At 40.0% G+C, this 14,466-nt stretch overlaps 1 protein-coding gene across 2 annotated transcripts in view; it reads left to right on the top strand.

Moving 5' to 3' along the window:
• The first annotated feature begins 698 nt into the window (after positions 1–698).
• Positions 699–14,466, top strand: part of LOC114654858 (ceramide transfer protein) — a 118,860-nt gene continuing 105,092 nt past the window's right edge. Inside the window, exons 1-2 of one of the 2 annotated variants that reach the window (XM_028805687.2) lie at positions 699–1,428; positions 8,434–8,568. In XM_028805687.2, coding sequence (XP_028661520.1) covers positions 1,333–1,428; positions 8,434–8,568 — 231 coding nt within the window. In that variant the 5' untranslated portion in view covers positions 699–1,332. The remainder of the gene's footprint in view (positions 1,429–8,433; positions 8,569–14,466) is intronic. The other variant, XM_028805688.2, reaches the window with a different exon arrangement.

Raw genomic sequence — 14,466 nt, 5'->3', positions numbered from 1 at the left:
TTATTGCAGAATTGCACACAGGAATATAAACCTGAGTGTCATCAGCACAACAGAGAAAAGAAATATTAAAGTTCCTAAAAATAGCTTCTATGGGATGAAGATATATAGAAAATAAAACAGGACCCAAAAAGGATCCCTGATGAATGCCACATTTAACAGGAGCAGTAGACGAAAAAGGAATTGAAAGTCATTGAAAAGTGTCTACCAGTAAGATATGACCTGAACCAGTTAAAAGCAGCCCCTTTAAGCCTTTGAGGTATGGGAGGAAACCTAGCCCAGGATTTTAAGGCAAGACCTCTGTGTCACCCATTAATGATTTACACTTTTTTGCTGCTTCTCTTCATTAGCAAAAAATGTGTCAGTTTAAGTTAAACAAATTCCACTCATACGTGTTTTAGGATAACACTCTACCCCTTCTATACAATGTAATTCATTAAATTGATTAAGTTTCCCTAACGCTGAAGCGGACATTTGGATCCTATACATATATTCTCGATGATTCGATGGAAGTCCGGGCTTTCGGACAGGAGCCGTGCAGGTTCAAGGTTTCAACCTCCAGCCCAATCGCACTTGAGCCAAATGAGAGCTCGCTGGGCCCTCCAATCGTTAATCCTCACTAGTGAGTCAGGCAATAACACGAGCGCTACTTGACAGCCAACACTTAGCAGACGGTTGCCAAGGGAACGCTCTTGCCTGGACACGTGCGGAAGGAGGGGCCGAGGCGCGTGACGTCACGACGAGCCAGCGCCCTCCACGACTTGTGAAGTGGCTCATTGCTCAGCGGGAGGAGCAAAAGAGCGAGAGGGAAACGTCAGAAAAGATGGCGTCTGTTTAGGCTGGTCATCCGCGGCCCCATCTGCGTTCATTTAGCCTTTGCCACTGACGGGGCTCACCCTAGTCACTCGTTCGCCTACACATAATAGAGACGGGATTTGATTTTACCTTGACTATCGAAACGTGCGAGTTTTGCTTGAGAGCTAATTGTTTTTTTTTTTTAAATTATGACCAGGGTATTTGGTCATGTCCAGACTTTGAATTTTCACGAATAATGAGGAACCCTCAGAAAGGGGCGGCTGAGGTTACAGAAGACTAGTTTGTTCAGGTGTTTTTGATTCCAGTAACAACCTTCAGACGGAGTTGTCTTTTTTTTGTTTGCTCCCCGGTCCCCTTCCCCCGCTCCCTTATCTTCTGATATTTACAAATTCTTCTCGATAACTAACCGTCATTAATTGCCACCGTTTTTTATTCTTCTTTTGGAAGGGAAGCTAAGTTTTGGAGTTTGTATATTGCACGTTCTTTTATTTTTTATTTTTTGAAAATTGACGTATCTTCATGTCGGACAATCAGAGTTGGAATTCTTCGGGCTCCGAGGAGGATTTGGAGACGGAGTCCGGGCCGCCTGTTGAGCTATGCGGGGTTCTCAGTAAGGTAAGTACGCCAGCGTGAGGGGGCGGGTAGAGCTGGTGGGTACATCGTCGTTTTGAGGATTCCCTTGTGACATCAACAGTGCTTGTTGCACTTTTTTTTAACTTGAGCCAGACACAACGTACTTTCTGGACAGTTTGGACAAATTAAGTGATTTTCACTGTCAAAACTCCCAGGGAGTGCGGGGAACGCGATCATACATTTGTGTTACTCTCATTACACAAGGGGTTTGTACAGCAACGTGTTTCTGCTTCTTGAAAGCTTTACTATGTGAAATGCGTCCGCAAATCAACGTTCATATAACCTCTTTCGTGTTGTGGTATGTATTGGTAGAGCTATTACTTTGTAAATAAAATAAGAACAATCTCTTGTCAGCCATTTCAATGTCCGATTTCCCAATAGAAGAGGGGAATAGATTATACAGGTGATGGCTCCGAAATAAAGTCGTATGTTTGAGGGGAGGGGCTTGTCACATGAGCGTCTTTACAAGCCTAAGTAACAAAATATTCAGTAATCATTACAGAAAACCAGAATCCCGCCGTCAATGTTCAGGCATCCAATCAGTGCTTTCTGCTAAAAATGATCTTTATTCATTTTTTTTAAATTATTAAAAACCGTGATGTCTTACGTCGTGGAAATCGTTAAGCCTTCCTGATTCTACTTGCGCAATGGAAGTAGTTTGAAGTAGACAATGTCTCGTCACTGTAATCCACCCAGTCTCATTTTCTGGTGGTCAAGTGTTTGCATCTTATTGCGAAATATTTGCAGGATTACAGGTCGTATAGGTAGACCTCTGCTCCGGCATTCTGCTTTGGCGAATGTAATGTTTAACAGAAGCATGTGACGGGGTTGATAAAAAAATTGGGTCCTAAGTACGCATTAGTGATTTTTACCCAGCGTTTCTCCTGAAAGCCTGTACGACCTTCTCTTGAGAGAAAAGGGGAAAAAAGTACGGAACGAGGTTTTTATTTTCTGTCAGAGGAGACCCAGTTTATTTCATTATTTTGTTTTTTTCAGGCATCATTGGTTTCATAGCATAGAAGGATTATCTCTCAAGTTTAAATATAAATCCAATTAAGTTCCAGATTTGACCTGTCTAGCTCGGGGTACTTTGCAACACTGTTGTGTATATGTGTTTTTAATGATTGTCTTAAATAATGGTGTGCCCCTGCGTCATGGTTATATTGCAGCGAGATATTACTTTATTTGCATTTTTTTTATAGCGGCTTTTTACAGAACTTCCTTCAATAAACCGTGTTTTCATATTTATGTATGTGTGTGTGTGATATATATATATATATATATATATATATATATATATATATATATATATATATATATAAAAATATTAAACACACACACACACACTTATTTTATTGGAAAATCAAAATCCACTGTAAGGTATTATGCGGTTGTGTTGTCATTGGTGTAAAGGAGCCCCTTAATTTCTTGACACATTTCTGTTGAATAAGTCGTTTATTGAAAGTGGTGTGTGTTAGCGTATTACAGAGATGATGTGCAGCATTACTCATAATTGCACTCGGTTTTGTTTTCACTCTGCCTTCTCTACTACATACATGGAGTTGAAAGTGTCTCCTATACTGTGTACAGTATTTATTAGAAACTTCAACATATTTTGTATGGTAGTATGTACTGACAGTTTTGTCTTTTGAAATATTTTTAGCAGAAAGCATTAATTGAGCATGTGGAGGTTATACTTAAGCTTTATAGTACCGACGAGGCTGCACCTAGTGTACTGTTTGCAGTTTTGCTTTTTGGGATACAGAGATATCCAGAGAAGGTAGGCTAGGCTGATTCCGGGACTGAGTGTTATGAGGACAGAATGAAGAAATTTAAACTTTTCAGTGTAAGCAAATGGAGGTGAAGAGGTCACATGATTGAAGTGTTAAAATCATTAAAGGAGTTAGTACCTTGAGTCCAAGCTGTTACCTTAAAATGAGTTCAGCCAGAACTAGAGGGCACAAGTTGAAACTTCCTAAGGTTAAATTTCATACAAACATAAGGAAGTTTTCTTCACACACACAACCATTGACGAAATATGTTACCAAGTACAGTATGTAGTATGGTAGACAGTAGGACTTTAGAGACCTTTAAAATATGACTTTTGGGGGAATTGTGTGGAAAGGATCGGCAAACTTTGTTGGGCTGAATGGCCTGTTTTCATCAAAATATTTCTAATGTTCTACTGACCAAGTCTCTGAACTGAAAATCACATTGCAGATTAAACCCTTAGTACTTGCTCATGATTTTGGCTCCTTATACACGTGTATAGTTGTATGTGTGTTGCTTCTAAAACTTAGTGTTCAACAAAGTACAGTGGCATGTAAACATTTGGGCATCCTTGCTTAAAATGTCTGTTACTGTGAATAATTAAGTTAGCAGATGATTAACTGTTCACCAAAAAGCATGATTTAAAGATGACACATTTCTTTTCGGCATTTTATCCAAGATTAGTGTATTGATTTTGTACAGTTGTACAGGGGGAAAAGGAAAGTAGCACTATGCAAAAGTTTGGGCACCCCCAGATATTTGAGGTCTCAGGTAATGTTTACCAGAGTCTCGGACCTTAATTGGCTCATTATGGCTATGGCTTGTTCAAAGTCATCATTAGGCAACCCTAGGTGAAGCAAATGGCAAACCTTTATAAGTTCTCTGACTCCTCACAGCTTGTCCCAACAGTCAGCAGCCATGAACTCCTCTAAGCAACTGTCTAGCACTCTGGAAAATAATTGATGCTCAAAAAGCAGGAGAAGGCTACAAGAAGATAGCAAAACATCTTCAGGTAGCGGTTTCCTCTGTTTTAATGTTAAGAAATGTCAGAAGGAATGGTAGAGGTCAATTGAGGTCTGGAAGACCAAGAAAACTTTCTGCAATATCTGCTTGTTGGATTGCTAGAAATGCAAATAAAACCCCCATGTTTGACTGCAGAAGACCTCCTGGAATATTTAGCAGACTCTGGAGTGGTGGTACACTGTTGTACTGTGCAGTGACACATGAACAAATGGTAGAGTCAGCATAAGAAAACCTTTTGTCTTTGCCACAAAATTCATTACCTGAAGTTTGCAAATGTAGGGCCCTGTGATCTCCGCGATGTGGAAAACAAGGACAGAATCATGGGATTAAAACACAAAAACAGATTTTAGATTTAAAAATGGAAATGTGTGGAATTTAGAGACTGAGTAGGAGACTGTTGCAAAACTTACCATTAAATTTAATGATCGAACTACAGACATTCAGATACTATTTTCTAGCTTGTTCTTTTTCAAGCGAACGCAATTCTTCGTACAAATTCAGTTGTGCCTTTGTTTGTGCACATGTTTCCTGTATGCTTTCTTGTTAAAGGCACACGAATTAGCCAGCTGCACAAGACAGAAATGCCAAAGTGAGCAGTATCAGATACCTTAACTATGTAAAAAACTAAGGCACATGAGCTCAACTGCAAAATTGAGGGCACCACAATATCCTGGTGACTTTTACGAATCTGGACAACAACTTTTCTCCACGTTTTGCCAACATACCATAGACTGGATACGAAAACATACTTGCAATAACCATGTCCAATCTAAAACCCTTCTCAAGAACAAGGAAAAATTTTAAGATCAAAAAGTGTTCCCTTTCAGGTAACAATAGATGAAACAACAAAATTGTCCGATGCAGGAACCCAGTTTGTGGAGGACTTTGTGGTCATGTGAGTCAGAGATACCGCTTGAAAAAATGACAAATACGTGTCCTTTCTTAAGCATTGTAAACAAGGAGGTGCGCTGCCAGAAAATGTAAGCAGCCTTTGTCAAACTCGCATCTTTGAACAACTATGGACTCCGTTCTTCAAAAGATTTGTGGCGGAAAAATGTATTGCAGTTTATGAAGCCACAGATAGCTGAGAACACATAGTTCTCAACATAGTGATAGGTAAGTAAACATTTGTCTATATGGTAATTCTTTTATATAGGCAGTTCTAATTGTACATGAAATTATATTTAACCGGCATTAACAGTCTTTAGCATAGAAAAATGTTATTAGTGAACGCCACTGGTTATTAATGGGATCCCTTTTAAAAATTAACAATGTTTCTGAATTTAATAAATGTTTTCCCTTGCAGAGACGAGGCACGCAAGGTCCACATTTGACTCTTCTGTTATAAACTCTGCACCTACAAACCTGGACAGAAGAGCAGGCTTTTCCTCAGATGCAATAAACCCTTAAAAGAGGGTCTCTCTCTCTCTCTCTCTCTCTCTCTCTCTCTCTCTCTCTCTCTTTTTTTTTTTTTTTTCCTGTTTTTCCTGGATTTAGTGTCTTGCTGATTAGTTTGTTTTTGCTTTGTAATTAATTATTTTAAGGTGTGCTGTAGATGAAGCTACAGATGTAATGATGCACATTTTCAATCTGTAAACATTTTAGGAATAAGAATGATTAGAAATTTACGTAATTACAATTACAAGTACTGAAGACCAGTACTTTTTGGCAGATGTTATCTTTATGGATAGCTGCAATTTTTCCACCTTTTCATAGGCAGCGCTTCAGTCCCTTCACAATAACCAGCTGAATCTTAATGACATTTTAGCAGTAGTTGGACAATACATCATGCTGTCTAAAATCATACAAGGACGTTTTAAAAGGGGTTATGCCTAACAGTGTACATTCAACCTGCTTGTGCCATGTCATCAGTTTGGTGGGAGAGAACTGGCAGCACTATACATATTTTAGTGAGGCTACATCACTAGTGATGTCGGTAAAGTCTGCCCTCTTCAAGAAGCCTGGCAGGAAACACCAGGTGGAATAGCTGGTTCGAATCAGTAGGGTACTTCACTGAACATATTCACCTCTACAAAAAGTTTTTTCTGGCCGAGAACACATCGGCTCAGGCTGTAACAAATATCCTAGACCAGGGATCCTCAATCACGATTCTGGAGGGCTGCAGTGGCTGCAGGTTTTTGCTCCAACCCATTTGCTTATTAAGAAGCACTTATTGCTCAAGTAACACTTCACTTTAATTGTTTTGCTTGTTAAGATTTGGAACCCTTATTGATTATTTTAGTCTTAAACAGCTGTATTCTCGGTTTTTAATGGTTCCTAATTAGCAAAAACATGCAAATGACAAGAGACCAGCATTTCTCCATGTAGCTTATTACCATTTACACCCGTGTGTATTTATCATGCACTATTGGGTTTAATTAAATACTTGGAAAGAAAGTGAAGAGTTTTTAAAGGGAAGGACTGAGAATTACTCCTCCATTTTAGCCTTCAAATCATTTGGAAGATGTCCTTAGGAAGGAGAAGAAAATCTAGGATATGAGAATTACCTGACATAGAAGAGTTAAAGCATTAACAAGCCATGAAATTAGAAAGCAATTCTTTGCAATAATTAATTAAGCAACCGGGTTAGAACAAAAACCTGCAGCCACTGCAGCCCTCCAGAACTGTGATTGAGGCCCCCTATCCTATACCCTAAAAGTAAAGTTAACCTTCATCTCAGAAGGATGCCTCAAACTAGTAACAGCTCTTACAGTTCCAGAGGGCACTCACTGTCCTACTGCAGTCTCAGCATCCAGCATTGTGGAGCATCTGGGCTCCTTCTTGATGAATGGAACTGAAAATTAAGGTTCAGTTGATCTAGTGTGCGGTTTCATTAAAAGGAATGCAAGTGCCATTTCATTGTTTGTTCTGTTGTAGCTGTTGCTACTTACAGTAAAAAAAAAAAAAAAAAGACATAAAAACCTAAAAATCCAAATCAAGGAAAAATAAAATGGTGAAAACCGAAAATCAAAAAAAAATAAAACTGAATATGTGAAAAAGAAAACTGATTCCATAGGGCCCTACAAATGAAACCTCTAAACAAACCTGATGCATACTGGAAGCAAGTCCTGTGGACTGATGAAGTCAAAATAGAACTTTTTGGCCACAATGTGCAAAAGTACATTTGGAGAAAAAAGGATGCCGAATTCCAGGAAGAGAACAACTCACCAACTTTTAAACATGGGGGTGGATCAGCCATGTTTTGGGCTTGTGTTGCTGCCAGTGGCACAAGGAGCATATCATTGGTAGAGGGAAGAATAGATTCAAATAAATACCAGCAAATTCTGGAAGCAAACATCACACCATCTATAAAAAATTGAAGTTAAAAGAAGAGGTTGGGTCCTACAACAAGATAACAATCCAAAACACACCTCAAAATCTACAATGGATTACCTCAAGAGGAACAAGCTGATGGTTTTGCCATGTCCCTCACGGTCCCCTGACCTAAACATTATTGAAGATCTGTGGATAGATCTGAAAAGAGCAGTTCATGCAAGACAACCCAAGAATCTTGTAGAATTAAGCCTTTTGGAAGGACCAAGTAAGAATTGAAAGACTTTCAGCTGGCTAGAAAAAGCATTTACAAGCTGTGATATTTGTCAAAGGGAGTGTTACTAAGTACCGACCATGTCGGGTTCCCAAATTTATGCTTCAGACCCTTCATTTTGTGTTTTGGTATTTTGTACTTGAGAATGATCAATATGAAATTTGTCATTTTTCTTAAAATAGTAAATAAATGTGTCATCTTAAACTTTATGCCTTTTGGTAATCTGTTCATCTTCTACTTACTTAACTATTCATAGTAACAGACATTTTAAGCAAGGGTGCTCAAAGTTTTGCATGCCACAGAAGCTATAATAAATTTGTGGTTTTTTAATTCTGGCAAAAAAAATTTTTAGTTTTTTTTTTTTTTCATTATTGTATGTTACAGAGCTGGTGCATTATTGCCTTTCTGTTTTCTCATTATGAATTGACATAATTAATACCTTCACCCCTCATTCAAGTCCGAGTTGTTTTAATATTATACACTAGGCTGTAGAAGTGACATCAGGTTTGCTCTCCCCAATTTACTTACAAATGTCTCCTAGTTTACAAGTATTGAAGTATCATGTGCAGTTAACCCTACAGCTTGTATACTGATTTTGTTTTTTTGTAATTGTTAATAATTGTTTTTCATATTACTTTGTTTGCTAGTGGACCAATTATATTCATGGATGGCAGGATCGATGGGTTGTTTTGAAAAACAACACTTTAAGTTACTACAAGTCCGAAGATGAAAGAGAGTATGGGTGCAGGGGATCTATTTGTCTCAGCAAAGCTGTCATAACGGTAATTGATCTTTATTTACTATTATGAGTATGCACAATATTGTTTCCTGAATTCAGTTTTTCCATTGTGATAGTCAATATAATGTTACATGTAGTCCTTGGAAACACATTTTGCTTTAAGAGTTTTTTGTTTTTGCTTGTACCTTCCTTTTCTTCAAACGCTACTATTCTTGCCACCTGTTAATACTCGTCCGCCTGTATTTTATTCGCACCACCAAATTACATTTTTTTCCTGTTTTCTCATTTACATATTAAGGTCACTAGGGATGCACCGATACCACTTTTTTGGAAAACGAGTACGTGTACGAGTACTTGCATTTCAGTACTCGCCGATACCGAGTACTTAATAAAAACATGATTTAAATTTACAGGTACAGTGGAACCTCTAGATACGAGTTTAATTCGTTCCAGCACTGAGCTTGTATAGCGAATTTCTCGTATCTAGAACAAACTTCCCCATTGAAAATAATGGAAATCCAGTTAATCCGTTCCGCATCCCAAATATATTAACATAAAAATCAATTTTCCTAACAAATAACACTGATAAATTATATATACTGTAGTCTACCTTTAATAAATAACACTGGTAAATAATATAACTGATTATTAAAAGAATCAAAACAGGTGTCCAAAGTGCAGTAGAGCATTCAATAAATCTTTAAATAAATAATCCTTAAAACAGTTGTGAAGTGGAGGTTTAAAATACACAAGAATAACAATCTTTTAACACAAGGTTAAAACGTCAAAAGGATGCAGTCTTTAAAAAACAGATGACAATCCCCGGTGCTTCTTCTCTGTTAGCGTCTCACCTGCGGGCTCTGCAACAGGCGAGACACTCTTAATGCAGGTGACCTTCTCTACACCGTCCTGCTTCAGCTGTTTGGCTCGCCTGTTCAACTCACTGTTCAGCTACACGCGAGCCTGCACTCGCTTGCTCTCCCGCACCGACTTCCTACGCCTGCCTGCCTGCCGCAACCTCCGTTCTCTCTCCTCTCTTTTCTTTTACTTCTTCTCCCCCTTAACCGGCTCGCGCTTCTCTATATATGCGGGGAGGACATGGCAGCTGCAGCCCATCAGCCACAGGAACAATCATGGATGTGGGCAGTTTCCCACCTGTGCACTTAAGTGAGAAACGCAGACACCGCAGATCGCGGCTCGCAACTGCTACCACGCCCCCTCGCTAAGCCGCGAGCTATACCCACAGCCTGGCTCGTGGCTCGTTACGCGAGCCAATGCTCGCATTTAGATCTGAATTTTTCGCTCATACTTCCCTCGTATTTTGAATTTCTCGTATACAGAGGTGATCGTATCTCGAGGTTCCACTGTAACAGCTTTAGTCATATAATTTAACAAAAAAAACAAGAAACTCTCATCTATCCACTGGGAGGTTAGGCTAATTAGCGACACGGGGCTAACACTGCTTGTCCAAATATCCGTGGTGAAACTAAATGCAGAGGAGGCTTGCAGTAGGCTGTGGATGTTTTTTCACGGAGTCGTGTAGTTTAGGCAGCTCCGTGTCAGTCATGTAGCGGCGGCTTGGGACATCATATCTGGGCTCCAGAACATGGAGGAGATGCAGGAATCCCACATTTTCTACCTCCGTGAGTGGCTGGTCACTCAATGCAATGTACTCGATAATTGCCTGTGTTATTTTCACAGCACATGGATTGTCTCTGGACATTTTCTCTCGTCTTGCAAGAGTTTGCTGCAGCGTGGGTTGTGTTGGTTTAGAAGCGTGGGTAAACTCTTTGTACTCGTTGTCGTGTTGGGATTTTAGGTGCTTGATTAAATTACTTGTGTTAAATGCGCTACCTTTTGAGCCTCCTCTGGACAATTTCGCTGAGCACAATTTGCAGTCCGCCTTTGTTTTGTCGTCTTCATTCACTTTGAAATAGTTCCACACGGCTAGGGTTACCACTTTTAATACAAAAAAAATAAGGGACGCATACTGCAGCGGGGGCCACATCCCGTATTACCCAATCAAAAGTAGGAAAGGAGGCATCTTCATAAAATGCGTGTGGGATGATTTGCATGAGACACTGCTTTAAAAAAAAAAATGATAAAAAAAATACGAGACAAAACCCGTCCCGTATTGATTCAAAACGGGACGCGCAATTTCATTCTCAAATACGGGACGATTCCGTATTTTAAAGGACGGGTGGCAACCCTACACACGGCTGACATGTCTCGCCTCGCCTTCTCCCCGCTCTGAGCTGCAGCCGGGGCCTGGGGGCGGGCACTCGGCGCTTGTGATTAACCCCTTACACGCCGCTCAAACATAGACATTTCTCAGACCGTGGTATCTGTCCCCGGTATCGGGGGACTTTTAACGAGTACGAGTACTTTAGAAAATGTGGTATCGAGGCCGATACCAGATACTGGTATCGGGATCGGTGCATCCCTAAAGGTCACCACAACATATCTCCCCAGCTGCATCCTAGGGGAGAATACACCTCTGGTGGCTGTCCACAGAACATGGACATTTAAAGACAAAGTCAAATATAGTTACAGCCATTGGGACTTGGGCCAACATTTTGTCCACCCCCTCATTGTACAGCAAATGTGTCATTCTCAATAGTCAAAAACTGTTAGTTTTTTTGCATAATGGTGCGTAAAGATGAGCTGTGGCACAAGCAATTAAATTTCTGCATTTAATGCACATTGGCTATGCAGTAGTAGTAATGAGCCTTTCACTGTCTGTGGCTTGATATAGGTGTGATCTTTTTGATTAAAGCAGGTTCATGCAGCTCTGATGTGCTGTTCACCTCTGCATGTTCATTTGAAAATTGCATATTTTAATAATGAAAGGAAGTAGACCACATGGAAACTTAATGTTTTATTTTTTTTATGTTTGTGTCGAATTAGGCTGACCAGGCCACTTGGCTTCTAATATTCCTTTACTGTGCTCAAGCAGACTGACCCCAATCATGAAGAAAGTATTGTAACAAAAAAGACCATTACATACATCTGCTTTTCAGCATATATTCCTCTTCCTATAGTGAACTATTGTACCTCGGGCATGCTCCCATAATTCTGCTCAACCACAAATCGGTCATGGGTGCATAAAATGTTACTTGTTTCAGATCCATTTTAATTTTTGTCTGATATTTGGAGTAAAGAGAATACAACACAACTTTGGAAGAGTTCTGAGGGGATAACTTATTATACCCTGATTGTTGATCATTTTTTTAAAACGTTCATTTCACAAAGTTTTAATTGGAGCCTTGTCTTTTGCTAAACTATGGGCTCCGCCCCCTGCTTGCTTCGCTCGCACAACCCCGTGTTCGGTTTACCGGATATACAATACAATTTATTTTTGTATAGCCCAAAATCACACAAGTGCTGCAATGGGCTTTAACAGGCCCTGCCTCTTGACAGCCCCCCCAGCCATGACCCTCTAAGAAGACCAGAAAAAACTCCCAAAAAAAAACCCTTGGAGGAAAAAATGGAAGAAACCTTGCAAAGGGCAGTTCAAAGAGAGAGCCCTTTCCAGGTAGGTTGGACGTGCAGTGGGTGTCAAAAAGAAGGGGGTCAATACAATACAGTACAATACACAGAACAGAATAAATCTTCAATACAGTATTAGAAATACGGAGTAGAATTTCACATTAGATGATATCACATAATATGATTTGGATTTGTTTTAATTCCTGGAGACCTCATTCATCAAGCTGCCGCCCCCATTTTGCCATTCCACATCTGAAATAGCGCTAATCCGATGAAAGGACCCCTCATTCCCCCGTCCCCAGTCATCAGGGATGACTTTACCTTAGGCAGGCAATCTACAATTTAAAGAGACTGTTATTTTCTTGGGAATTGTTACATATGCATTATTTTCACCTTTACTTTTAAAACTTTTGTAAAAACAATACTTGTCCTTTACTTTCAGCCACGTGTGTGGTTACATCTCTTTTTTGCCAGACGTATAATGCTGCTCGTGTTGGGGGGGGCGGCGTCTGAATACATGCTAAGGATATGTCTTTGGATCATTTGCTGTCTTTCTGCTGTTTGCGAGCTGTCTCTTCTGCTTGTCGCATGTCGTTGTTTTAAGAGCTGGGAGCACAAGATGCTTGTCTGCCAAAAGCAATCCAACAACTGCTTGGGTAGAGGTCTGTGGACTCCTGTTTAAATGATGACTCACTGCCTGGTCTCGTGTGACGTTGTAAAAACAATCTTTTTCCTTTATTTCTGGCCCCGGGCATGGTTAAATTCTTTCTTGCAAGACGTATAACGCTGCTTGCGTTGTCGGCGGGGGGGCTGCTGTTGCGCTGCCCTTCGATCTTTTTAAAGCCTGTACAGCTGCTGTCATTTTTGCTATGGCCCTGGGACAATTTCTTGGCACCAAGTCTCATGTTTATGGTCCCCGCGAGACGCACCGTGGCAAGTCTCGCGGGTCTTTTAAATGTCTTTCGAGAAGATCACGTATCGTATCCTTGCTTTTGCTTCCGAGAAGATTTTTTTTATAAATAGACAGAACATGACAACTGCTGTTATGTGATTTTACTTTTGATAGCCTGCTATATGTAGACATGCTTTAGCGTAAACAGGTAATTTAAGTTATCTGGATTGGAAAGAAGTGCAGCCGTGCTTAGCTTTTATGCAATCTTCATACTGGACTATGCAGTTGAGTTTTAAATGTTTGTGTGGAGTGGTGTTGTAGTTTGCACAGTACATTTTTGAAAACAATTTCCAAGTTACGGACGATTTTCTTCATATACAGTGGGTACGGAAAGTATTCAGACCCCCTTCAATTTTTCACTCTTTGTCATATTGCAGCCATTTGCTAAAATCATTTAAATTAATTTTTTCCCTCATTTTCCCACATACCTCAGTGCAAGACACATGACAGCCCGCATGGAGTTTGCTAAAAGACACCTGAAGGACTCTGAGATGGTGAGAAATAAGATTCTCTGGTCTGATGAGACCAAGATAGAACTTTTTGGCCTTAATTCTAAGCGGTATGTGTGGAGACAACCAGGCACTGCTCATCACTTGTCCAATACAGTCCCCACAGTGAAGCATGGCAGTGGCAGCATCATGCTGTGGGGGTGTTTTTCAGCTGCAGGGACAGGACGACTGGTTGCAATTGAGGGAAAGATGAATGCGGCCAAGTACATGGATATCCTGCACAAAAACCTTCTCCAGAGTGCTAAGGACCTCAGACTGGGCCGAAGGTTTACCTTCCAACAAGACAATGACCCTAAGCACACAGCTAAAATAACGAAGGAGTGGCTTCACAACAACTCTGTGATTGTTCTTGAATGGCCCAGCCAGAGCCCTGACTTAAACCCAATTGAGCATCACTGGAGAGACTTAAAAATGGCTGTCCACCAACGTTTACCATCCAACCTGACAGAACTGGAGAGGATCTGCAAGGAGGAATGGCAGAGGATCCCCAAATCCAGGTGTGAAAAACTTGTTGCATCTTTCCCAAGAAGACTCATGGCTGTATTAGCTCAAAAGGGTGCTTCTACTAAATACTGAGCAAAGGGTCTGAATACTTAGGACCATGTGATATTTCAGTTTTTCTTTTTTAATCTGCAACAATTTCAAAAATTCTTTTTTTTGTCTGTCAATATGGGGTGCTGTGTGTACATTAATGAGGGAAAAAATTAATTTAAATGATTTTAGCAAATGGCTGCAACATGACAGAGTGAAAAATTGAAGGGGGTCTGAATACTTTCCGTACCCACTGTATCTAAATTTCCTATCTTAATGGATGCCTACTGATTTAGATGTACCATCGTCCAAATTTTGAGCTTTTTAAGTTAATGGGGAAATAATGTTTTGGTTGATTGGTGGGTCAGTCAACTTTACATTTTTTTATTATATATAAAAAATAAATAATAGAGAGAGAGGGGATCACATTCATACCTATCAAAACATAGATGCTTTTTGC

Source organism: Erpetoichthys calabaricus, chromosome 7 (assembly GCF_900747795.2).
Source record: "Erpetoichthys calabaricus chromosome 7, fErpCal1.3, whole genome shotgun sequence".
NCBI classification, from domain to species: domain Eukaryota; kingdom Metazoa; phylum Chordata; class Cladistia; order Polypteriformes; family Polypteridae; genus Erpetoichthys; species Erpetoichthys calabaricus.
Note: the sequence above shows the minus strand (reverse complement) of the source record. Positions and strands in the feature narration are given on the sequence as shown.